This window comes from Vigna radiata, unplaced genomic scaffold (assembly GCF_000741045.1).
Source record: "Vigna radiata var. radiata cultivar VC1973A unplaced genomic scaffold, Vradiata_ver6 scaffold_421, whole genome shotgun sequence".
NCBI classification, from domain to species: Eukaryota; Viridiplantae; Streptophyta; class Magnoliopsida; order Fabales; family Fabaceae; genus Vigna; species Vigna radiata.
Window position 1 is genome coordinate 13833 of NW_014542170.1, and position 26905 is coordinate 40737.

Here is a 26905-nt window from a genome sequence, read left to right on the forward strand (position 1 = left end):
GTGTGGTGGTATGTGGGTGAAAATAAGACAGGGTGTTGTGGGGTTGTCGCACCATACCCAGTAAATCCAGGATGACTCTTTTGGTCGTGGATGCGTGAAAAAGATTCTCTTCGGCCGTGGATGCGGGAAGAGGATGAGTTTGAGTTGATGATACTCTTTGGCCGTGGATGCGGGAAGAGGATGAGTGCGAATTGATGACTCTTTCGGCCGTGGATGTGGGAAAGAGATTCTCTTTGGTCGTGGATGCGGGAAGAGAACGGGTCCGACGACGAATAGGAGGATGAATCGAACTGGTTGGTTTTGATGAATGGGAAGTATGGTAGGGTACAAGGGGATAAAATACTGATTGGTGATGATGACGGGTAACCATGTTGATAACAGTAAGCGTGTTGTTGTTGTTTTATATTTGTGATGAATATCTAGCATGTGTGTGTTATGTTATTCTTTTATGATTGATTCTCAGTTAGCTCACTCCTGTATTTGTGGTTGTGGTTTCCACCTGCGATGACCGATTATTACGGGAGTAGGTGATTGTGCAGATAATTCAGTTACGTTACAACACGGCGAGCAAATTGAGAAAGAATTGGGGAAATTATGGGTTATTTTAAATAAATTATTTCACTGGAAATTCTATTTTTGTGATCAATTGGAATAATAGTTTATTTCTTTCTTAATTGTGGAAAAATTATCTAATCTGGATTTTTTTGCTATGATATTATGATTAATTTTACTTTAAAATTTTACTAGTAATTGTGACATCCGTAAAAAAAATCGGGGTGTTACACCTTTCTAAATCTTTTTGCATGTTTGTATACCCTTTGTAAACCAATCTACAACCTTTCTACATATTTTGTAGAAAGATGTAGAATCGGTGTACACAATTTCTACACCGTTTGTATACCCCTTTGTACACCCTTTGTCACATGTCTTATAACGCCCCGACAACTTACAAGAAATATTGACTGCCCTCACACATCAACACGAGGCTTTCCAGTGTGCTCTGTCCTCACTCGCGTACTTTCCGGGAAAACTTCCCAGAAGGTCACCTATCCCTAAATTACTCCAGGCTAAGCACGCTTAACCATGAAGTTCTTATGGGTTAAGCTACCGAAAAGCAAATGTGTTTGTTGATATGAGTAGCCAAATTAATTCCTTTAAGTTATCCTTCAATTGTATAGTCCCATACCTATACAGTCTCTAGATCCCTCTCATTCCGGTGTATGTTCGATTTTTCCATGTGCCTTTTCCACTAGAAGCCTGCCAGGAGTCGCTCCTTGTTTGCGCCTTTTGCACTTCGTGCCTCTTGCACCGGCGATCACTCCCCGCCCTCGTCAGTGCCCGGGTGTCACATGCCCACCAGCTTCCGCTTGGTTCGCCCTCGAACCACACCGTACTGAGAGAGGCTAGGCTCAAGGGTTGAAGAGTCATGATTGCCANGTCTTTATGGAAACTCTAATCCCTATTGCATTTAGTTGTTTGTCCATGCACGTGTTAAATCCACTTATAAAAATCAGTCATTTCTTCAAGGATTTGTGCTACGACGCTTAAGGCAGATTCCTTGAGAAAGTTGAAGGAAAATATTCCATTTATTCTTTGCAAATTGGAAAGAATATTCCCTCCTGCATTCTTTGATTCCATGGAACATCTTCCAATTCATCTTGCACATGAAGCATGGCTTGGTGGTCCAGTGCAATATAGGTGGATGTATCCGTTTGAAAGGTTCATGGGAGAGTCTAAACGTTCAACAAAAATAAAGCCAGAGTGGAAGGATCAATTTGTNCGGCTTACTTGCATCGTGAGACAACGTACTTTTGTTCTCATTATTTCAACAACTTCATGTTGTCGCCAATCAATGCTGGGAATGAAACACAATCTGCTACATCTCATTCAACTTTGTCAGTGTTTCGACAAGTGGGCCGTCACGCGGGCAAAAAGTTCACTCATTGGTTAAGTGATGCTGAATTCAACTCTGCTCATATCAATGTCTTAATTAATTGCCTTAAAGTTAAGGTGTACCTTGAGTATGTTCTCATCTCATTCTTAAGTTGTCATTCATAAAATTTCCATAGTCATTAATTGTGTTCATTTTATACAGCTCATTTCTTGTGGCTATGCAAGTTCCAGAAGGGAGTTCTTCTGCTATAATACACTCACAGTTCCCTCAGTGGTTTAGAGATCAAGTATGATTATCCTTTTCATAATTTTAAAAACAATTGATGTTACACTTATAGCTCAATTTTTCTTCACCACTTCTTTGTAGGTTCATAACCAGCCATTAAGTCCCTTAATTCAAGATCTATGGGAATTGTCAAATTGGCCCATGAGATGTGTCAAAGAATGGCACACATATTTTGTAAATAGGTATAAGTTCAACACTAATGCATGGTCAAAAGGAAAAAAGACAACTAATTGTAGGGTGTTCGTTAAAGGCCTTACTGAGGGTGGTTATGATGACTTTTATGGTATTATTCAAAAAATTTATGAGCTCGAGTATAATACTTCAAGTACTCCAAAGAGGGTAGTTCTTTTTTATTGTCAATGTTTTGATCCATCTAGGAATGGAACAAGAGTGGATCATAGGTATAATATTGTAGAAATTCAAATGAGTTCAAGATATCGGCCATTTGATCCATTCATTTTAGCTTTTAATGTTAGACAAGTTTATTATGTCCCATATCCAGCATTTCGCAACATTGACAAACGTGGTTGGTGTGTTGCAATACAAACCAAGCCTAGGGGTCGCATTGAGTCAAATGATGTCGAAGACGATATCCCTTTTCAAGTTGATGAAATGACACATGGAAATGAAATTATTGAAGTTGAAGGTGTATCTGCAATGCAAGACTTCAATGGTGATGCTGAAGAGTTAAAAGGACAGATACAAGAACATGAAGAAGAAGAAGAAGAAGAAGAGGAAGAACAAGATGACGAAGAAGAAGAACTTGAAGATGATGAAGAAGACAACGATGAAGATGATGATGATCATAGTGACACATCAAACAACGATGACAATGAGGACGATTGAATTAATTAAATGCTTGTATTTTGACATGTTTATGATTCTTGATTATATAAAATTAAATCATTTATTAAATATCAATTATGTACTTTGTGTTTAATTGTCTATTTATTTATATATTTTAAATTACAGTAATGTTAGGACACGAGCCTTCACACCTTGACAAGGGCAAGACGGTAAAAGAGGCTACGAAGGCGAAGTACATTATTAGAGTTCCTTCGACGATACCGTTTGCCAGTGCCAGTACTTCACTAGACGTTGGCTCCTCACGTCCACCACCCTCTTTTACGGCGCCCACACCTCCTACTATAGGGCCCACACCTTCTACTATAAGGCCCACTCCTTCAGTTGTAGGGCCCACACCTCCTACTGTAGTGCCCACTCCTTCAGTTGTAGGGCCTACACCATATATTCATCCCTTTCCTATCCCCACACCATCTTCTATACCATCTCCAGATGTACACCAGCCATATGTTGATCCTGCTGATTTGGGTGATCCTGCTCCTCATGATCGACCATTCATTGAGCCATGTGGAAAAGGGTAATACCATATCTTCTTCTTAGTCTTGTATTTTGCATTAAATTGTTGATCTTACTATGGTTGTACATTCATAAATTTCTTACATTCATATTTCAGGTTTCTTCCTTCTAGAGTTGCTTCATAGGCCATCATTAGGTCTATTAAGCAATAATTTCTTCAGCCCTGGGCATCATGGGGAGTAATCCCTGACGACGATAAAAAACTGATTTGGGAGAGATTTAAGGTAAAACATTGTGTTACTTAATAATCTTGCATCACCATATTCAAATAGGAATTTTATTTGCTTTATTTTAACATTATCTATTGTAACAACAAAAGGTGCAGTGGGCAGCTGAGCATGAAGCTTAAATTCATAAAAACTTTAACATGAAAGCATCTCACCGATTATCATAAATGTTTAAAGATGCTCGGATCGCAAGACAACACCCTCATTGGGTGGGGGAGCACATATGGAATTCATTGTTGGCGCATTGGAATACGCCACAGTACCGCATTAAATGTGCTATCGCCCAGAAAATAAGGGCATCAGAAAAGGTGGTGTACTGCATACTGGAGGATCCATCACTACACATGAACATGCGATTCGTATGGTAAAAATCTTGATTATTTTCTTATCAATAACTCTATAATCATGTACTTTGAAATTAATATGTGTCATTCGTATGTTTTAAAATATTACAGGCAGCGGAGCTTGGACGGGCCGTTCATGTCGATGAGGTCTTTACACAGACTCATATTCTCAAGGGGATTGACGAATATGTTGATGAGAGGTCTCACAAGACCATTGTAAGTAAACTTTTTAACAACATTCAATTTTGTACTCTTTTTTTCACACTTTCAAATTCATGTTACTGACGTTTTCTATCTTATTTAACATGAAGATTTTTCTGCGAGATTGACATAGGCAAGACCAGAGGGGGGATCTGGTCCTAATGGTAACTCTAGAGTAGATGCAGACGAAGAAATGATCATGACCCAATGCTGGGTTGATACCATCAGGGGAAAGAAGAAAGGATGGCTGTATGGGGTAGGACAACTTGCCTCTCATTATACTGTTGGAAGAGGAGGCATATTCAGACATCAACCATATACCTCTAGCACATTTGACCCCAACAATGTCGTTAGTAAAGACGCTTATGATTCACTTGTAGCCAGATTTGAAAATCTGGTTAGGACATTGGTACCTCCACAAGGACATACCGCCCCATCATCATCCCAGCAACCATGCCCACCTTAGCAACCATGTCCACCTCAACAGCCTCCCCAGACCATACCTCTTCAAGACGATGATTCTGATGATCCTGATGACTATGATGGGTTTTGATATTTAGGAACTTTTGAAAACATTTAGTTAGGTTTTCTTTTTTAAAAACTTTGTTTTGACATTAGAAACTTTTCAAACTTTAAAGTTATATTGAAGTTAGTCTTTTATTATCAAACTTTGTTTTGTATTTAGGAACTTTTGAAACATAGAATGATTGAAGTTTTCTTGATGAATGTTGAATGATTGCATTTGAATTGCCTGGATGAATTGGCTGGCTGAATTGATGTGTGGGATTGATTGTTTATTTACATTAAATTGATATTTGGCTGGCTGTTTGAATTGTGTATTTGCAGGTTTTGGGTATAATGCAGGAGTAAATTGAACTGGAAAAAAGAGTGCAAATTACCGACGACTATAAATCCTAGTCAAACCCGCGTACATTGCCGACGACCTTGAGTCGTCGCTAAATTGATCGCTTTTCGCCTAGCATTACCGAGGGACAAACTAATGGCCTTTTGGGCCGTCGAAAAGTTGTCGATAACCGCACTTTACCAACAACTTTTTGGCATTACCGAGGGATTTTGGCCATGGGTAAATCCCTTCTTTTTTGTAATGACCTTTTTTGCCCAAAAAACCTCAAGGCACGGTGGTTGCCATTCAAAAGTCGAATGTTTGGTTGTGGCAGCAAGAGGAGCTGGGTCGATTGTGACCACGATTGGGGCCACACTCCAAGGATGCTAGATACTACTCTTGAATGATTTCTAGTTTCCCGCTCTCTAAGTGAAATTTTTAGAAACTACCTTTGTGTGGATTGTGAAATGCCATTAAGTCTAAAAAAAAATTAGCATATTAAGAACCGTGGAGTCAACAAATTTAAATAAAATAGACATTTTACCAATGAGGTTGATAAATTACACATTTGAAATATAATTATATTAAATTATTTTTTCTATTGTATTTTTTTATTTTTTTAATATCTGGTGATTTTTTTTTATGTAAACTTGTTATTTTATGACGTGATAATTTTATATCTCCACAAAATAATGATTTAATTATATCACAGGCAATTATATATTATATCTAAGTTTTGACCATATACTTAAATGAATCAAAGAATTTAGTTTTAAAATCAGTTTATTTTAAAAGAATAATTCAAACAAATTTGTTTTAAAATATGATATTTAGATATTTTTAAAATTTAATATAAAAATAAAACTAAAACAGTAACCATAGGATAAAATTGGAAATAGAAATAAATAGATAAATATATTGTTATAAATTATTTTATCAAATAGAATATTATTTTTAAACTTTAAAATATTAATATTTTAAAATTTTATTAAAAGTAATCATAAGCATGTAGTATTATGGTTATAGACAGCAGAGTAATATCACTTACAAAACTCATTTTAGTTATGGTAAACCAATATATTTGTCCATTCCGGCTCGTATAGTTTCTTCTATTTATCTTTGTGAATTATGATTTATTTATTTATTTATCTATTCTTCTCGTTTCTGTTATTATAGTTCATTCGTGGCAAATTCCGCACGTGCCTTTGATTGGAGAGGGTGTCACCGACCTTTCTCTTTCTCTACGGCTAAAGCATCGTAAATCGCCGTTGGCGTGGTCGTAGATAATTTGGGGTTCCTTTCGAATTCCATATTGCGAGACCGAATTCGTGCTTGGTATGTACTCGATGGTTCACCGTTTTAAGTGCGTTGCATAACCCATCAATCTATTAGGGTTTCCGTGTTCCATAACATATATTTATTAATTCGAATCGGTACTTAGGGTTTCTTGCAGTAGTAATGTTTGATTGAATTTGTATAATTTAAATTTAATCTTCCAGTTATCAATTTCAAGCACAAGGGAATCCATGTATCGTTATTTTGTAAACCCCTTTTATTGGTTGATAGAATTTAGGAAAATTAATAAAGGTTGCTTGCATTCAATATCTGTTTCCTTTTCCTGCTCTTTATAATATAGGCTTCTTCATATTTCATTTTCGTCATGCCACTAATTAAGTTTTTATCCGTTAATTTACATTGAAGTGGTTGTTACTTTTGTTAAAATCATCAATGTGTGTGATTTGTACCCTGATTACAGGGTTCTGTTTGGGATGATGAGCTAGCTGATGGAAGAATCCTGTAAGATATTTAAGATATGTGAAAACTAAAGATGAAACTGCAAGCACATATTCCCGGGGAGATGTCAGGACAGGTACCTAACCAACCAGGGTCTCAGTTGTCTGGACTGACCCAGCTGAATGGGAATGCACTCGCTCATCAGATGCCACCTTTAGGGGGTGTTCCCCGGTCAACAATTAATATGGATCCTGAATTTCCTAGAGCTCGCACTTTTATTCAAGAGGAGATGTAAGTATTTTTTTTTTCATCTGTTCAATTGAACACTTTTAGTGGGTAACCTGACTTCGTTGATTCTTCTTGGGAATTTTGTCTATATATAAGAGGTACAGATGAATTTTTTGTAAGATTGACTACCAAGATGATAGCATAAACTCCACAGAACAAGCCAATTTATTGATAGGTTCATAAAGAAAATTGATAGTTGCAATTTTCTGAAAACGGAAGTGAAAGGAAACTAATATATTTGATTCTCGATCATTATGATTGATTTTCTTTAATGTGCCGGAAATGCTTTGTGGCTCTGTTGTATTGTCTAGTTGAATATTTAAGCTTAACTAAAATAATTTAATTTAACATTTTTATAATTTTATTGAGAATTTAAGCATCTGCAGTGTGTGAAACAGCATTTTCAACTTGCCTGACAACATTGAGTCACACTGTCTGATGCTTCTTCATAATTTATGGTTTAACGGGTAGATTATTCTAAAAGGTAGTTGCTGTGGTATCCCTGCAGTGCATATGCCATTAAGTTAATTAGATTACAGCCTTGCTGTCTCTATTATGTTCCAATTTCCACTCCTTTGATGTTTTGACTTAAATAATAATAATAATAATAATAATAATAATAATCATGTAAGAAAAAGATAAACTACTATACTTTTCTTATTCATTCTCATCAGTAGATATTTTTTGTTTTTACCTTCCAGATTTGTTTTGTTGTTGCGACGACAACAGCAGCCAGTTACAGATGTACAGAGAAAGAAGCTTAAGGATCTTGCAAAGCGCTTGGAGGAGGGCATGTTAAAAGCTGCTCGATCTAAGGTTTCTTCTGGTCTTCTAGTTATTTTTCTTTTTCAGTTCCCAATATTTGGAAGGATCTTAATTGTAAACACTAGAAATTTCTGATTCTGGAAATAACAGGGAACCTTTAAACTTCTTCCTTAATTTGAATATTATTTGTGTTGACAACGGTTTGGACATATCTTTTAGGAGGATTACATGAACTTGGATACTTTGGAGAGTCGATTATCAAATTTCCTCCTACGAGCATCTATGAATAATAAAAACCAACACTATCCGCAACTTGTTAATTCTTCTCCAATCAGTACAATGATACCAACCCCTGGTATGTCACATGCTCCAAATTCAAGCATGATGGTTGCATCTTCTGTGGATGCCTCGATGATTTATGCCAGCGGGTGTAATAGCATAGCATCAACATCTTTCAACAGTGTAAACATGTTACCAGCTGGTGGCATGCTTGGCAGTACCTTAAATAGATTTGATGGTAATGTTGGGTATTGTGATTCTTCACCAATCCTTATACTTTTATTTTCTTGTCCTTCATTGTAGAGTCTGTGTATTGCAGGTTTGTCTAATGGTTATCAGCAGTCTTCTACCAGCTTTTCTGTTGCCTCAGGGGCGAACATTTCATCAATGGGGGTGCAGAGAATGGCTAGCCAGATGATTCCCACTCCTGGATTCTCAGTCAGCAGCAGTCACTCACACATGAACATAGATTCTAATACTAATGGAGGTGCATTTTCCAGTGTAGATTCTACTATGGTACCATTGTCACAACTTCAGCAGCAGAAGCAGATTGTTGGTGGCCAAAATAGTCATGCATTGCAGAATCTCAACAGTCAAATGGGTATTGGAATGAGATCTGGTTTATTACAGAAGCCATTTACAAACTCAAATGGTGCTATAAATAGTGCATCAGGCTTGATTGGGAACAATATACAGGTTGCAAACGAACCTGGCACTTCTTCTGACAGCTATGCCTCCACTTATGCCAATTCCCCTAAACACTTGCACCAGCACTTTGACCAAAGTCAGAAACCGGTTGTGCAAGGTAATATTTTTCTCACTCCTTTTCATTTTCTTTTATCATGGAATTACCCTAGGACCTTAACCTGCAACACAGAACCTGTAATAAGCTTCATAATGTTTTAGGACTGTGTTGCTTTTTTGAGTAAACACATCCATGTGTCTGTATACATATTGCATGTTCTGTATTTTTAATTTCAAAGTTGACATGTTTCAGAAGGAATAACGATATTATTATCAGGTGATGGATATGGATTAAACAATGTTGACAATTTTCCTTCTGGAAACTGTTATACATCTGCGACATCCTCTGGGCCCATGATGAACAATCAGAGCACTAGTTCTGTTAAAATACCATCTATGCCTAAAACTAGCACATTGTTAAGTGGTCACTCGAACTTGCATGGTATGCAGCAGGCTGCTCATATAAAGTCTCAACAAGTTAACCAGTTAGAAAAGTTGAATTTTCAGTCTTCATTGACTTCAAGAGATGGCTTTCTGCATTCTCAACAACAATATCAGCAAAGGTCTCAACAATTGCAACAGCCAGATCAGTATGCGCAGCAGCAATTTCAATCTATGCAAAATCAGCATGTGGTCAACAGTGACACATTCAGTCAGTCTCAGCTTTCTCCCAATCTAGAAAATCGAGTGAAGCCTGAGCCTGGAATTGAACACCGCAAAGAAGTGCTCAACTCACGTGTCTCTGAACCGTTTCATACATCTGAGATGCAGAGTCCGTTCCAGCAGAACTCATCTGAAGATTGCTCTAGGGTTGCTCAACATCTTCCATTTCCATCTGGTCACCATGATTTATCATCATCAACACCTCAAAATTCACAACAAATGTTGCACCAACATCAATTGGCTGCAGAGTCTCAAAATAATTTTAGCGTTGGGGTGCAATCCAAATCTGTGATTCTAAACCATTGGCCTCAATCACAAGATCCTGACAGTATTTCACATGATCAACATCTCCACGTGGATTTTCATCAAAGAATATCTGGACAAGATGAAGCTCAATGCAATAATTTATCATCCGATGGATCTATTATAGTTAGAAATGTTCTTTCTAGAGGCTTGGCTGAGCAGCTGGAATCTGGAATTGCTACAAATAAGGCGCACAGGAATCAACAGAGGTGGCTTTTATTTCTACTTCATGCCAAGCGATGTTCTGCCCCTGAAGGACGATGTAAAGAGAGGTTTTGTTCTGCTGCACAGATGCTATGCAAGCACATGGATGGATGCAAGCTGCGCCATTGTCCATATCCTCGTTGCCATCATACAAAGGAGTTACTTAATCATTTTGTAAACTGCAAGGATCCAGGTTGTCCTGTTTGTGTTTTTGTGAGAAAGTGTCGACGCGCTTTTCAATTGAAGCCTCAGACTCGGCCGGAACCTGAATCAAGCTTGCCAACTGCAGTGAATGGATCCTGTAGGCCTTACAGCATTGCAGGCACATCACCAAGATTGATCTCAAAGCCTCTATTAGTTGTTGAAACTTCTGAGGACCTCCATCCATCTATAAAACGTATAAAGATTGAGCATTGCACCCAAGCCATTTATCCTGAAAATGACCATTCTGCTTCATCTTTTATTGGAAATTGTGAATCTCTTGTTTCTAGGGATGCTCTGTCTCAACCGCAGCCCTATCCAAATGCTGAGAAGTCTATCTCAATTAAACCTGAGTTTCCAGAAGTTAAGGCCGAAGCTCCTGCAAATGTGATACATGAAAAGCTTAGTGAGATGCAAATGGATAACAATAATGCTGACGATAAAACGCCTAGTGCTGAACTTGTCAAATATGAAGAACCTGCCAAATTAGCTAGCCCTGAAAATATAAAAACTGAGAAAGAAACTGGACAAGACCTGCAAGAAAATGTTGTGCAGACATCTGAAATTCCAACTGGAACCAAGTCTGGTAAGCCAAAAATAAAGGGAGTCTCATTAACTGAGTTATTTACTCCGGAGCAAGTGAGGGAACATATCACTGGCTTAAGGCAATGGGTTGGTCAGGTAAGTCTTTGATTCTTGTGGCATGGGCAATTTAATTCATTATTTAAACAATATTACTTTATCTGTACTAGTGTACTGGAAACCTGTTCCAGTTTACTCTAAACCTATTTAATATGTTTCTTGGTGATAATGGTTTTCCTATCTATTGTTTCTACCACTGACTTCCTATTTGTTGGTTGAAATATGATCTGGACTTCATGTAAGCATTTTAACAGACTTGTAATTCTTCATTGACCTCAGGTTTAATTGAGTTGTTTAATTAAAAAGCAGAAATAACTGCGGAACTCACTAGTTTAAAGAAACTTTAGTTGCCATGTAAACACTCTAAAATCAAATGAGACAACGGGAATCTATTTTTGGCATTACAGCACCAGAACTTTTTTATTTTAAGAATTATACATGGAAAATTTATTAGAATGAGTACAGAAAACGGTATAGTTAGAATTCCTTTTCTTGTCAACTTCCAATGGGATTCCTTGAAATGTACCGAAACATGAAGTGACTGATAAAATTATATACGAAGGCGGGTCGAGCTACCAAAACCAATGTAGGAAGCATATTTATCCAACAATATGTCCTATTTCATCTGACCAAAGCCTTGTGAATTTAGTAATGTTGTTAAATGTTACCGATATGGAACTACCATAAGCAATGATTGAAGGGATGCCCACTATGGCATTACCATGGGCTGCATCGGCGGATTCCAAACCAAATGTATAAGCTGAACATAATTTGAACCATGCTTAAGCGAGAGAACTTAGATTCCTTATTAACCTATTTTGCATACTTAATGCTGTTTGTCTGATAAATAGTCCTTTTTCTGGTCTACTGATTTTTGTGCATGAGACTTCTATCATATATTCCATTAATTGAATCTCTTGATGTGTATGAGATGCCTATCATCTGTTCCATTACTTTAATCTTTTATCCATCTTGTCTGGTCATTTTTGTGGAAATCTGATTTCTTACAATTTAAGTGGTCCATAATCTTGATTTATACTATCTATTTAACTTCATAAAATGGTATTTTCTTAATATTGTGTGAACAATAAACCATAAAGACTAGTTTAACCATTATATTTTTCTTATCTAATTTGGCTGAAGTCGTTAGTCCAAATATATGTCACTTGTGACTGCTGACTTAATCTTTTTTGTGTTCTCACTTTTTAACATCCTAGGTTTTGTTATTTTCTTTATCCTTTTATAAACATGTACTAGTTTTTGATTGTTCATGTGCTATGCTTCACAGTGTTCTCTTATTACCTCTAGTATCCACATGTTAACATAACATCTTTTTCTTGTGACAGAGCAAGTCAAAAGCAGAGAAGAATCAAGCAATGGAGCATTCAATGAGTGAGAATTCGTGTCAATTGTGTGCTGTAGAGAAGCTTACCTTTGAGCCACCACCTATTTATTGCACAACTTGTGGGGTTCGCATCAAACGAAATAATATGTATTACACCACAGGCACTGGTGATACACGACATTATTTTTGTATTCCATGCTATAATGATGCTCGTACAGAGAACATAATTGTTGATGGGACTCCCATTGCCAAGTCAAGATTGGAAAAGAAGAAGAATGATGAGGAGACTGAAGAATGGGTGTGTTATGTTTGCCTGTGTCATTTTATTGTTCAGTTAACTTTTTTTTTTTGTTGAATTAACCATCTCTGCTTTGTGTTCAGTGGGTTCAATGTGATAAATGTGAAGCGTGGCAACATCAAATTTGTGCCTTATTTAATGGTAGAAGAAATGATGGTGGGCAAGCTGAATATACTTGCCCTAACTGCTATATTCAGGAGGTAGAAAGAGGAGAGCGTAAGCCTTTACCCCAAAGTGCTGTCCTTGGCGCCAAGGATTTACCAAGAACTATTCTTAGTGATCACATAGAACAACGATTATTTAGACGGCTAAAGCAAGAAAGACTAGAAAGGGCAAGGCTTCAAGGAAAAAGTTATGATGAGGTGATTCATATTGTGGTTGGCAGAGATATGTTTTGTTCATTTTTGTATTTCATAACTTAATACAATTAGTATATCTTTGCTCTTTCATTGTTATTTTAATACTGAAGTATAAAATGAAGGGTTGGCCCTGGGATCTGTTGTGCTATCCACTAGCCATTGCTAGACACATACTCTATTCAAATTATATAGTCCTACCTGGAGAGTTTAGAGAGGACATCAATCAATGAAAGTTCGGATGTGGAGACAAGCCTCGGAAGTACAAGGCTTTCATTTCAGTAGAAGTAATACAGAATATATGAATATAAGTTTAGCAGAAGTATGAATTCTACCATTCTAAATGTCTTGGATCCATACCTTCGGTTTAAATGTCTTGGATCCATTATAAAGTATAACGATGGAGAAATAGATGGTGATGTAAATTGTAAAATACTGGGTAGTTGGGGTGAGTGCTCTGCTCTGAGTATTATTGATAACAAAAAGCTAAAGTAAAAAATTTAATGTATGTTAGAGTTAAGAGAGAGAGAGAGAGAGATAAAATAGAAACTGAAAAGGTAACTTTTGTATTGATAAAATGTACAAAGGAAAACAAGGATTCTCTTTGTATAGAGAATGAAAAGAATCAGAGCTGTAAAGAACAGCTGACAAAAAAGAAAACACCTATAACAAAAACTATATCGAACTGAATACAACACTAACACTGCCAGTCCCCGCCCCCACAAACTCAAGGTGGGTGATGATTAACAGGACGAGCAACCACTTCGAGTTTGTCCCTAATAAACACAAAGCATGTAGGAGAGAGAGGTTTGGTATGAACGTCAACCCACTGTACTTGTGCAGAGATACGTTGATCTTGTAAACATTTGGACAACTTTTTAAGGAACAAAGAAAAGATTAATTTCCATGTGCTTGGTTTGATTATCACAATAGATTGCAGGAGCACCATGTGATATGCCTAGTTCATTAAGAAGAGTTTGAATCCATAGAATTTCAGGAGTTGTTTGAGCACGGCTACAATACTCTGCATCTGTACTAGATCTAACCACAACTGCGTATTTCTTAGACCACCAAGAAATAAAATTTGACCCAAGAAGAATTACAGTCTGCTTCATAGAAAGCCTGTAAGGGAAAAGGAGAGGAGAAGTCATGGGAGTAAGATAAAGACCATGTAAAAGAGTTCCTTTAAGATATCAAGAGCAAATACAAGAAACAAAGGATGATAGAGTTGACTGCTGCAAAGACAACGACATCTGATCTTGTTGTTCCCAAGAAACATAGGCTGGATTAATTTTGCAACTATCTTGATTTGTTTCACTGAGAAACTGAAGAGGAACTGAGGGATTGACCACAACATGTTGAAGAGAATGGGATTTGATGCATGGTTCTACTTGTTGACATCAAAGCAAGAAGTTGTAATCAAGTTTTTCAGGAATCTTGTCAAAAACTGGTGAGGAAACAGTGCATACTGATTCACTGCCAGGTGGAGGTAGAGGAGGAGGATTTTCTGAATCCATGGACCACTAAGCTCTTGATACCTACTAGAGTTAAGAGAGAGAGGGAGAGAGAAGAAAGGGAAAAGAGAAACTGATAGGTAATTTTGTATTGATAAAATGTACCGAGGAAAAAACAAGGATTCTCTTTTTATAGAGAATGAAGAGAAATAGGGCTGTGTAAAGAACAGCTGATAAAAGGAAAACACCTGTAACAATATCTATATCCAACTTAATACAACACTACCAATATGCAACCATAATTAGTATTAGTAATTTGATAGTTATATATCTTATTTATCTTATATGAATTTTATATGTAATTTTATTGTCAGATTTAGTAAACAATATTACTATTATGCAAATTACATGTTTTCCTTACTCTTTCCATCCTATGTAAGATCTCGGTACTGACTACCTTGGCTATAATGCTTGTGATGTTATATAAAACTGAGTTTTGGTAGAAGAAACCCAACAACAGATAAATGTAGCAGAGATGAGAATGTTGAGTGGGATGAGTGGATATAGATAAGATTGGATGCATTATAAAGAAAGTTGGGGTAGCATCTTAGATAAAAAATATCTTGCCATCCTAAGTAGAGAATTGGGTGAGGGATAGCTCTATTGCTAGATGTGAAGGGGGACCAAACAAAAAAGGGCAAAACCACTGACAAGGATTTATAGGTCTGTGGCTTGTTTTCATAATATAACATTATTGATTGATCAATGTGACTCACCACTTTTACGTGGAAAGTTTTGGTGGTGGTTTGTTTTATTTTTTGTTTTTTAATGTTTTTGTGGTTATCAACGATTTCACTCTTTTTCTAGCATGTGCTGATTTTCTGTGACTTATTTCTATCTACTTGGTCATTATCAGATTCCAGGAGCTGATGCTCTTGTTATAAGAGTTGTGTCATCTGTCGACAAAAAGTTAGAAGTGAAACCACGGTTTCTGGAGATTTTTCAGGAAGAGAATTACCCAACAGAATTTCCATATAAATCAAAGGTGATGAGAAAGTTGATTTTATGAATCTGGTTATAATTGAATCACTAATGTTGAATATTGATAGCCTTAGCTTTCTATTTCAGGTAGTTTTGTTGTTTCAGAAGATAGAAGGTGTGGAAGTTTGCCTATTTGGCATGTACGTTCAAGAATTTGGATCTGAATGTCAATTTCCAAATCAGCGCCGAGTGTATCTTTCGTATTTGGACTCTGTGAAGTATTTTAGGCCTGAGGTTAAAGCAGTGACAGGAGAGGCTCTTCGTACTTTTGTTTACCATGAAATTCTGGTAAATTTGAACACTAAAATGTTGCTTGAAGTCCTTCCCTGTAAATATTTTAGTTTCAGGTCATCTTGTAAATTATCTTTGATACAAAATATTTGATTTTAGATTGGATACCTTGAATATTGCAAGAAACGTGGTTTTACAAGCTGCTACATATGGGCTTGTCCTCCATTGAAGGGTGAAGATTATATTTTGTACTGCCATCCAGAAATTCAGAAAACACCAAAATCTGATAAGCTACGTGAATGGTGAGCCCAATAGCTTCGCATAGGCAAAATGAGAAGAAGTTATCTGTTTATTTTCCTTGTACAATGTGATTAGGTCTATTCATCCCTAACTTGGGCATTTCTAAGCATGTTTCTTCAGGTATCTATCCATGTTAAGAAAAGCTTCGAAGGAGAATATTGTGGTTGATCTCACCAACTTATACGATCATTTCTTCGTATCAGCTGGTGAATGTAGGGCCAAGGTCACTGCTGCAAGACTCCCATATTTTGATGGTGACTACTGGCCTGGGGCTGCAGAGGATTTAATTTATCAGCTTCGCCAAGAGGAAGATGGAAGAAAACAAAATAAAAAGGGAACAACTAAAAAGACTATAACAAAAAGGGCTTTAAAAGCATCTGGTCAGTCAGATCTTTCAGGAAATGCTTCGAAGGACCTGCTCCTCATGCACAAAGTAATTTACTATTATACATAGATAATGCTAATTATTTTTTTCACCCGGGAAAGGAGATCTCTTCCAATTTTTTTTTTTAAAGTCATTAGATATGTCACATTATATAGCTAAATTTTCAAACATTAATATTGTTTCCATATTACTTCCAATATTTATTTAGGTTCCATATGTTTGCTAATTTCTTATAAAATTCATAATCATTCTGCAGCTTGGTGAAACCATTTGCCCGATGAAGGAAGATTTCATTATGGTTCATTTGCAGCATGCTTGTATCAGCTGTTGTATCTTAATGGTTTCTGGTAACCGTTGGGTCTGCAACCAGTGCAAGAATTATCAGATTTGTGATAAGTAAGTATTCTTCAATCATATCTCCATGGTTTTGTCATGTTATGTGTCAATTGCTGTACATAGTGTCAAAATTGTGTCATCTTCAACGAATAGTGTAGTCCTAAACATTTGTCATGTTCCCCAAATGACCATGAATCCATGCCCATGTCATATTCATGCTTGCTAGACTACTTTGTTGGTAAACCGAGTGTTCTTTGAGTAGTTTTTTTTTTTTTTTAATTATTATTATTATTATTATTATTATTATTATTATTATTTTTATATAGTGTTCAGTATGGCCTTCTAAGAAGCATCGCAACTTGTAAATTGATATTCTTTATATGGAGAGACATAAAAAAGTGGATGTGTGGAGAAAGTTAAGGGTCTGTTTGGTTTGAGAAAGTGTTTTATATTTTCATTTTCAGTTTTCACAAATAATTACAAATTTTTTTCGATGTTTTTACTCTTTTTCTTTCCTACAAAGATTTGTTCAAGAAACAGGGAAGATTAGGTTTTGTTTTCAATTTTTTCCTGCACAAAATCTTTCTGAAGTAAAGTTGATACTAGTTGACTTCTTGTATTTATCTATGTAATTATCTATATCATTGTATGAAGGGATATATTTTTTTCTAACTATTGGTGTCATTTTTTATTTAGACAATTTTATCATTTAGTAAATAAAAATAAGTTTTTTTATCTAATAAACACATGTAACTGCACAACCTCTCGCCTCAATGGTAAACTACATAACTTCTCCACTTAAAACACACATTTTTTTTTAAATCATTCTTCTAAAATTATATAGTTTCTTAAAACTGTATTGTTTTAATGTAATAAAAATGCTGATACACAGGAGCAAATGTGTTTCCACTAGTTTTTATTATGGCTTTCCATTTGTCTGTTTTTTGCTATCTGTCTACCACACTTTGTATGATATTTTCAGTAAGTTTGTTAGAAGAAAAATGTTTAAATTATGCCTATTTATTGTGGAAGTTATTAGACTTTTATTATTTATGTTATGTTGGTCTTATAATATATATATATATATATATATATATATATATATATATATATATATTATCATAGCACCTCCTATTGTTATCTTCTACACTATCCTCCATAATGACTCTGTTGATGTTTTTGCTATCATCCATCATCCTTTATAAGACTTGCACCATAAAAGTTTTACTGCAGAGTTGGACAAATAATTAAAACTAGCAGACTGCTGTAGATATTGTCTTAATACCAGACTTTTTAGCGTCTTAACATCATATCTTATGATCTTATTAAAATTATTGTTAACATACCTTTCTATGACTCTTCTCCCTTTCAATCGTTTTGCTAGCTGAGCCATATCCTAATTCTCCAATCATTTTTCTAGTAACACAATCAGTCTTGCCTGTTCTTAGGTGTTATGAAGTAGAACAAAAACGTGAAGAGAGAGAAAGACATCCTATTAATCAGAGGGAGAAACATACACTTTATCCAGTAAGTAACTCTGATTTTAACATGTAATTTTTAGTGCTTCTGTACTAGTTCACTACATCTCTGCTCTGCTGTGAGATTTCATTAGGACCTGAATGTTAATCATCTTAATGTGCTTTGAGGAACTAAGTGGTTAGACACAGTATGACGTTCTAAATTTAATCTGGTATATTGAATGTTTGGGTTTAGTTATTTGATACTCTCAAACAGGACATTTCAGTGAAAACACTCGAGTATTTTTATTTTTTACTTTTCTGAAAGCAAAATCAGCTATTCAAATACACACAATCCTGCAGTAGGTCAGAGTATAAATGATTTTTGAAATTTTTTATATTCGCATCATCATACAGGTTGAAATTACTGATGTTCCATCTGATACAAAAGACAAAGATGATATTCTTGAGAGCGAATTCTTCGACACTAGACAGGCATTTCTGAGTCTCTGCCAGGGAAACCATTACCAGTATGATACACTAAGGCGGGCCAAACATTCATCAATGATGGTCCTCTATCATCTTCACAATCCAACAGCTCCAGCATTTGTGACAACTTGTAATATATGTTATCTTGACATTGAAACTGGTCAAGGATGGCGCTGTGAAGTTTGCCCTGAGTATGATGTATGCAATGCTTGTTATCAAAAGGATGGAGGTATTGATCATCCTCATAAGTTGACAAATCATCCATCCATGGTGGATCGTGATGCTCAGAATAAAGAAGCAAGGCAGCACCGAGTGTCGCAGGTGTTGTATACAATTTTATCTTTAGCTCATCTGGGCTTTTTTATGAAAATTGGTCTTCTCATGTCAGATTTCAGTATGATGACAGTCATGTTTGAATCCCATATCTACCTCTTACTTGATATCACATTAAATTGAGTTGAAAGATAGACAATGATATTTCTTTGTATGAGAGGATCCATAACTTTGTTTACATAGCATCAAAGCTATTAATTATTTCAGATGTTTTATATTGTATGCCAAATAAAATTTATATTTACAGGTCAGCATGGATAGGATTTTAGTGGGACATGTAAAAATTAAACAAGTTACGATTGAGTTTAAGCATTCGAAAAAAGCCTTATCCCCAAGTGAGGTTGTCTCAGATTTTTGTTGAGTTTCATGTTTGATGATTTTTAAAAATATTGTAAACGGTTCAAATGGTATGCTAATTCTAATATATCACGCATTTTATAAAGAGTCAAGTCCCATGTTTTCTTCCCTTTATGTAGCTAAGTATTGTGTACTTACTATAACAGTTGTTAATTTTTTAATTATTTATAGTCTATAAAAAAAGCATGAAGATGTATCAGCATCTTTGCTATTCAAATACCTTGTAAAAGTGTTTGTCATTATATTGTTTTCATTATACCATGATTTTATCTTTTTTATCAACAATTGCTTGCTTCTGTCCCTATTATCCATAATTTATAACTATTATAAATCTTGCAGCTCAACCTTTCCTGCTTTTGTTCCCCTACCTTGTAATGTTTTGCTTGTGTGTAATATTTTGTAGAAGTATGGATATTGATTTGTTCTTTTACCTTTTTCCGTGCATTTTGGACTGCCCTTGTTTCTCCAAACGTTTGTTGGCTATTACTATCTTTTGCACTACCTTGCTTGGTGGGGACTTTAAAACTTTCTGCATACTCATAGGATTTCTAATATAACTGAATTCTTTATTACAGCTACGGAAAATGCTTGATCTCCTTGTTCATGCATCCCAATGTCGTTCTGCACATTGTCAGTATCCTAATTGTCGCAAGGTGAAGGGGCTTTTCCGCCATGGGATGCACTGCAAAACACGGGCTTCTGGAGGTTGTGTTCTTTGCAAGAAAATGTGGTATTTGCTTCAACTTCATGCTCGTGCTTGCAAAGAATCTGAATGCCACGTACCACGTTGCAGGTTTGTGGATCAGGCATTTTCATTATTCGCTAGTTAACTTTTTTATAAATCTTGTTTGAATTAACTCTGTTCTTTTGGGTTAAATTAGAGATTTGAAAGAACATTTAAGGAGGTTGCAGCAACAGTCTGATTCACGACGTAGAGCTGCTGTAATGGAAATGATGAGACAAAGAGCTGCAGAAGTTGCTAACAATGCTGGTTGAGCTGTTCGTACTTGTATATATGTGGCACTTTTGAAGAAATGCTCTGGACAGAGGTATACCTTAGTTTCACCAGTGCTCCGATAGCAGTCATTGTTTGTGAATGGAATACACAGGGTGCATGTATGTAGCCTTGGAGGTGCGCATGTCCATCTCAACTTGTTTGTCCCGGTGAAGATCTGAGTTCAGCCAATTACTGCTTCTGTCCTCTTCTACAAAGGACTAACCAGGTCTGGCGGGATATTTGGCGGTGCTTCTGTTTTTGTGGGCCAATTTGGTAATTCTTTGATTTTGTCATATTACTTGTTTTATGTTTAGATGCCATCCTTCGGTGGCAGGTGTACTATAGTCTCAATTTTCTTACAAATGTTTGTGGGTGGGGGATGGCATCAAGTTGTTTTTAGTTATAACCGTTTTAAAGATTCAATGCATTTTGTAGAATCTTATTTAAAGATGAAAGTAAATAATTAGTATATGCATTATTATGCTTCCTTTATGAGATTACCTCATTTGCGTATATTTTAGTATTCTGTTTGATTTATTGCTATGAAAACTATTCTGTGAATTTTTTAAGGCTATCACTATTTTGCGATGTATATGATATGTGAAGAATGGGACATTCATGGTGAAAGCTTTAATCGGGCTAAAGTATATTGTAGAATATAAATTATTGAATCAATCTGAGTGCAAAGAGTAAAATTGTAAAGTTATAATATATTTTCAATGGTTTAAATTGTATAATTTTTGTTTCAGTTATGAGATTGAGATTAATTGTTACGTGTTCTAAAATCTAATGTTTGTTCATTTTAGTTGTTTATTCGGTAATTAGGAGGGTTACTTGTATAAGGTATTTTGATGATAAAATCAGTAAAAATTTATTGCTTAAGTAGTTAATGTGTATTAAATGTAATCACTTATTTTTTTTTATTTCAAATCACTTTTTTTTTTTATTTCAAACTTAATAGTTTTTGAAATGAGTTTTGGATTAATGGTGGTTTAATTGCGATTCAATTAATGATAATTATACTTTGTTTTAAACTAATTAGTTATATTGGCAATAATTGGACCATTTCGTCCATAGTTGATAATTGATTGTTCGATCACTCATCTATAATTGATCATTTGGTTCTACTGTATACAAGTTTCCCAAACTCGACTATATCTTAATAAATGAAGGGGTTTATAACGAGTGATTATTTTGGTAGTTTTGTGGGTGGTTTTGTTGTTCATGATTACGATATTCAGGGTTAAACTGTTTGTGTCGATTTGGTCCTTAAGGGAAAGGTTGTAACTGTTGATATCGTAACGTGTTAATTTTGAATTTTCTGTGCTTCGGGAGACGAAATGTTGTATGTTGTGAATTGCTAGATCTGATAGTTGAAGATGATTCACTTAGGATGTATGGTTTTGAGTTTTGAGTTTAAGATTTATAGGTTTATGGGTTTAGGATTTAGGGTTTTGAATTTTTAGAAGTTTTGGTTTAGGTTCAATGTTTAGGGTTTGTAGTTTAAGATTTGAGGTTTTGGTGTTTGGAGTTTGGGGTTTAAGGGTTTATGGCTTTTGGTTTAGGGTTTAAGATATATGGTTTAGGAGTTAGGGTTTTAGGTTTAGGGGTTTGAGGTTTAAGGCTTGGGATTTGGAGTTTAGGGTTTGGGGTTGAGGTTTGAGATTTGAAGTTTTAGATTTAGAGTTTAAGGGTTAAGGGTTTTAGGATTTGGGGTTCTGTGGATTAGGGATTTAGGTTGTGGAAATTGGTATTGTGTAGCGAAACGTTTTAGAGAGCATGAAAACGAACACAAACCAGAAACGTTTTAGAGAGTACGAAAACGGACACAAACCAAGAGGGGAGGGGTGACATGGTTAAATTTAAAAATTTTATTTTTCTTTTAGGACTTTCGTCAAACAATTTATAATCAAAAGATGCAAAGATAAAGAGAATTACGTACAAGATTTTTATACTGGTTTCGATCAAAATATTTTACGTCCAGTTGTTAATCTCTTCAAAAGATGGATTAACCTTTCCATTAAAATAAGTAACAATTTACAAGATAGAAACAAGGATTAAGATTAGAAACCACTTCTCTTAACAAATAAGAGATGAAAGACACATTCTTTTGACGCTCAAAAGGATGAACAACGTGACTCTATTTTGTAGGTATACTTTATCACTTAAACACACCACAAAAGAGCACTTCCTCCTACAAGCACCAAGTTCACAAGCTCCCTTTTCATAAACACACAAAGTTTTCCTTAGGCACACAACTCTAATACTCTTAAGTGAAAAATTGCTTCTAAGAAATGTGGAGAACACTATTTATAGTCCAAGGTTTGACTTGGGGCAGAAACTGAAAAGACATCTTCCAACTATTAATGATAATCGATTATCAAAAGTTATAATCAATTATTTTAGGCCGTTATGAGTTTTCAAAGACGTGATAATCAATTATCCGTAGGGATAATCGATTATTATCAAACCTTGGACAATTATAACTTTTGGTGATAATCGACTATCCAGAGAAATAATCGATTATTGGCGATTTGAAGTGTTTTCTTGTTTTAAACATGATAATCAATTATCTTTTACGGTAATCGATTATTTCCGCAACATAGTTATACTAAAAAGTAATTTACAAGTCTTCTTATGATCTACAAGTGAAAGCAAAATTCTAATACAAGATTTTGTACAAAAATGCTTTAAGAGTATAAATAAATAATTCTTCAAGGCTTCAAATGCATCTTCATCAAAATCTCTTCAAAGCATCAATGCTTCACATAGTTAACATAGGTGTTAAGGGTTTAAGATTTGGGGTTTATGGTTTAAGGTTTAAGAGTTTTAGGGTTTAGGGTTTTAAGGATTTAGGGGTTTAAGGTTTGAGGTTTAGGGTTTATATTGTAGGGTTTAGGCTGTAGGGTGTAATGTTTTGGATGTAGGCTGTAAGGTGTATGATGTAGGGTGTAGGGTCTATGGTTTGATGTTTAGGGCTTAGTGTTTAGAGTTTATGATTTTATGGGGTGTCAGAAGGATGTAAGAAGGATATAGGAATGATATATGAATGACAAATGATGTAGTGTGTAGGAAGAGTATGGAAGGGGTGTGAGAAGGGTATGGGAAGGGTGTAGGAAGAATGTAGGAAGGATGGAAAAATAATGTAGGAAATGTCTAGATAGGGTAGAGCAAGGGTGTAGAAAGGATGTAAGAAGTGTGTAGGAATGATGTAAGGTGTAAAACCTGAGAAGGATGTAGAGATGATGTAAGAAGGGTATCAGAACAACATAGAAAGGATGTAGGAAAGGTATAATAAGAGTATAGGAAGAGTGTAGAAATGATGTAGTAAGAGTGTAAGAACAACGTAGGGTGCACGGTATAGGAATGGTATAAGTAAAATGTAGAAAAACATTAGAAAAGATGTAGGAACGTGTAAGGTTTAGAGTGTAGTTAGGATGTAGAAATAGTATGGGAAAGGTGTTCGAAGTGTGTATGAAAGATGTCAGATAGGTGTAGAAAATGTGTAGGAATTATGTAAGGTGTATAAATAATGTAGGAAGGGTGTAAAGCGTAGGAAGGGTGTGCAAATGGTGTGAGAAAGGTGTAGGAAGAGTTTAAAAAAGATGAATAAAAGGTGTAAGAAGGATGTATAAGGGGTGTAGGAAAGATGTAGAAAGAGGATGCGAAGGGTGTAAGAATGGTGTAGGAGTGATGTATGGTATAGGTTGTAGGAAGGGCGCAAGAAAAGAGAATGATGTATGAAGGTTATAAGAAGAGTGTAAGAAAGATGTAGGAAGAGTGTAGGAATGATGTAGGAAGGATGTAGAAAAAGTGTAGTAAATGTGTAGTAAGTGTGTATGAATGATGTAGGAATTGGGTAGGATGTAGAAAGAGTATAAGAAGAGTGTATGAAAGGTGTTGGAAGGGTATAGGAAAGGTGTATGATTAAAGTATAGAAAGGGTGTAGAAAGGGTGAATGAAGGGTGTAAGAAAGAGTGTGAGGTGTTTGTGATTAGGGTTTAGGGGTTAGAGATTAAGACTTTGGGGTTGGGCCTTAGAACTTGGCAGTAATGGTTTAGCGTTTATGGTTTTGGGATTTGTGTTTAAGGGTTTTAGAGTTTAGGATTTAAGGTTTAGTGGTTTACAAATTTAGGGGTTTAGAATATTTATGGTGTATGATATATGGTTTAATGTCTAGGGTATTTTGGTTTATGGTTTATGGATTTAGCAATATAGGGGTTTAAGATTTGGGATTTAAGATTAAAAAATTAGGGTTTAAAGGTTTTAGGGTTGAGGATTTTATGATATAAAGTAATTATTATTATTTCACGAACTTGAGTATTAAATTAATGATGTCAAATAAACAAGATCCAATATTAGTGTTAAGACCATTTTCAAGGATGGTTTCATCTATAATGAATTATGTATTAGGACAATTATTTACGAACAAAATATCCAAATCAAACTCATTGATNNTNTTNTTTTTTTTTTTTTTTTTTTTTTTTTTTTTTTATNTCCAAGCATATCAGTTAACCAATAAAATATTTTTTATACANTTACNTNAGCTNNAAAATTNNCGCTCTTATTTAAAATGTTTTTGAAATTTTTTGAGAATTTAAGTAAAGAATGAATTTTGAATTGGAAAATGATACTTAAACAACATTTTTTAACAACATTTGAACATCATCTACGTGTCATTCTTTGATTAGTTCAAAATTACTTCACAATCAATAATAATAATCATAAATACCACCATAGACCAATCACAGAATAACACATAGATGATGTTTGTCAAGAAAATGTTGTCTAAATATCATTATCCTTTTGAATTCTATGAGAATTAGGGTGTGAAAATACGTTCACCTTTAATTAGTAATCCACTAAAAGTAACTTGAAGCGAATTGACCCATAATAAAAGTGAGAAGTTTTATCCCTTCCTATTTATATTTGGGTTGAAATACCAAATAACTAAAATTAAAATGGATTATGGATTAATGGGTCAATAACAAAGGTTTTCTTTTTAATATTTTAACTAATTTTATTAGCATAAAATATTAAACTGTAAATGTTTATTAAGATTAATTTACTTAAAAAATTAAATAAACATTAGTATTATATGTACACATAATGAAAAAAATACTAATATTATTTTAAAAAACTCTAACCATTTTTGAAAAAACAAAATAATCCTCTTTGTTTAACTCGGATTGTCACATTTAATGGAGAGCTAATGTTTAAAAATAATACATATTTCAAAAATTAAATGAACAAGTTAGAATTAAGTATTTTGTGTAAAATATTTATGATATTATGATATTTATAGAAAATGGTAATACAAATATAATTGTTTAAGTTTCTTTATAATGTATCTCGTTAGCATAAATTTTAGTTTTTAATAAGTATCCTAAAAATATTAATTAAAAAATAATAAACAAATATTTTTATTAATAATATGATGAAATATATCAATAATATTTTCTTAAAATATAAAATTGTAAGGCACAGCATAGCATGGTTTCAAGAAATTCTCAGATCCAGCCAGAACAAAAGAGAGAAGTGGTGGACGTGGAAGCACTTAGTTCTCGATTTTCCTTGCTATAATCCAATCCAAAATTATGTGGTCAAAGTTATTCCTTCCCAAGTCTACGTGTATGCATTTTAAAGTATTAACGCGAAGTCCAAGTGCTAATGCTCATACAGAAGAAACACGGGCCACTCACATTTTCTGGTTCCAATGTACAACTACAGGAAGGCCAAAACAAAACTAGTTGGAGTCTTGTACGCATGCACGCACTTTTAAAAGCTTTCGTGGAAGCACATTCACCGGAGTTTGGTTTTTCAGCCGTAATAGCTAAATCATGAACGCCACAGCGTCGGCTACAGCAGCTAATAGCAGCTTTTACTCACAGACACAGTGCAGACTTTCCTCGGATATTCGAGGATCCATTCCTTTCTCAAAAATGAAACGTTTTCTGTTCTTCAATGACGTTCATCCACGGAATTCTCCGTTGGTTCTAGTCCCCAGGGCTGCTGATCCCAATACAGGCAAGGACAGCAACGTCGGAGACGATGAGGTACAAAAGCAGCAGCGTGTGATGCAACAACCACCCATGTCCCTTAGCCTGGATGACGTCAACCCTGTGGGTCTGGGTCGAAGATCGCGGCAGTTATTCGATGAAGTTTGGAGAAAGTTCTCGGGATTGGGTCAGATTTCTAGGACAATCCGCTCCGATGATCAGGAGGCTCTCGATGCCCTTCTCGTTCGCGAAGGTCCCATGTGCGAGTTCGCAATCCCTGGCGCTCAGAATACTACTGTACTCGTTGTTGGTGCCACTAGCCGCATCGGTCGCATCGTTGTTCGAAAACTCATGCTCAGGGGTTACACCGTAAAGGTGCCCTGCCTTTACTCAGTACTCTATTTATAGTTCAGTTTATTATTATCGCCCTCGTTATTAAATAATAAGCTAAACGAGACGAAACTCGTTAAACAATAAACAAACGAGGCAGTCAATAGCTGCTTGAAATGAAATGGCTGATCAATATAAA

The 26905-nt window shown here is 35.3% G+C and overlaps 3 protein-coding genes across 5 annotated transcripts in view; all 3 read left to right on the forward strand.

Annotated features, from left to right (window-relative positions):
• The first annotated feature begins 3908 nt into the window (after positions 1-3908).
• On the forward strand, positions 3909-4856 carry LOC111240762. The gene is made up of 3 exons (XM_022776436.1): positions 3909-4150; positions 4242-4346; positions 4442-4856. The coding sequence occupies exons 1-3, from the start codon at positions 3954-3956 to the stop codon at positions 4491-4493; spliced, it is 354 nt and encodes a 117-aa protein (XP_022632157.1). The 5' UTR covers positions 3909-3953; the 3' UTR covers positions 4494-4856.
• Positions 4857-6343: 1487 nt separating this feature from the next.
• LOC106779106 (histone acetyltransferase HAC1) lies at positions 6344-20877 on the forward strand. Of its 2 annotated transcripts, none has more exons than XM_022776428.1 (17): positions 6344-6510; positions 6932-7200; positions 7899-8013; positions 8182-8479; positions 8561-9046; positions 9239-11037; positions 12345-12641; positions 12725-13003; positions 15368-15496; positions 15580-15780; positions 15883-16025; positions 16144-16456; positions 16665-16804; positions 18193-18271; positions 18619-19011; positions 19956-20173; positions 20262-20877. In XM_022776428.1, the coding sequence occupies exons 2-17, from the start codon at positions 7004-7006 to the stop codon at positions 20374-20376; spliced, it is 5202 nt and encodes a 1733-aa protein (XP_022632149.1). In that variant the 5' UTR covers positions 6344-6510; positions 6932-7003; the 3' UTR covers positions 20377-20877. The 2 variants fall into 2 exon arrangements, with proteins under 2 accessions (XP_022632149.1, XP_014522638.1); XM_014667152.2 differs by having other exon boundaries at positions 9263-11037.
• A 5026-nt stretch (positions 20878-25903) lies between these two features.
• Positions 25904-26905, forward strand: part of LOC106779107 — a 29743-nt gene continuing 28741 nt past the window's right edge. The window contains exon 1 of one of the 2 annotated variants that reach the window (XM_022776435.1): positions 25904-26751. In XM_022776435.1, the coding sequence (XP_022632156.1) occupies positions 26218-26751 (534 nt within the window). In that variant the 5' untranslated portion in view covers positions 25904-26217. The remainder of the gene's footprint in view (positions 26752-26905) is intronic. The other variant, XM_014667153.2, reaches the window with a different exon arrangement.

Coding starts and splice junctions, on each gene's coding strand:
- LOC111240762 (XM_022776436.1), top strand. CDS start 3,954: ATGTTTAAAGATGCTCGGATCGCAAGACAACACCCTCATTGGGTGGGG. Junction 4,151..4,241: donor ATGAACATGCGATTCGTATG/GTAAAAATCTTG, acceptor AAAATATTACAG/GCAGCGGAGCTTGGACGGGC. Junction 4,347..4,441: donor AGAGGTCTCACAAGACCATT/GTAAGTAAACTT, acceptor TTTAACATGAAG/ATTTTTCTGCGAGATTGACA.
- LOC106779106 (XM_022776428.1), top strand. CDS start 7,004: ATGAAACTGCAAGCACATATTCCCGGGGAGATGTCAGGACAGGTACCT. Junction 7,201..7,898: donor ACTTTTATTCAAGAGGAGAT/GTAAGTATTTTT, acceptor TTTACCTTCCAG/ATTTGTTTTGTTGTTGCGAC. Junction 16,805..18,192: donor AATTATCAGATTTGTGATAA/GTAAGTATTCTT, acceptor GCCTGTTCTTAG/GTGTTATGAAGTAGAACAAA.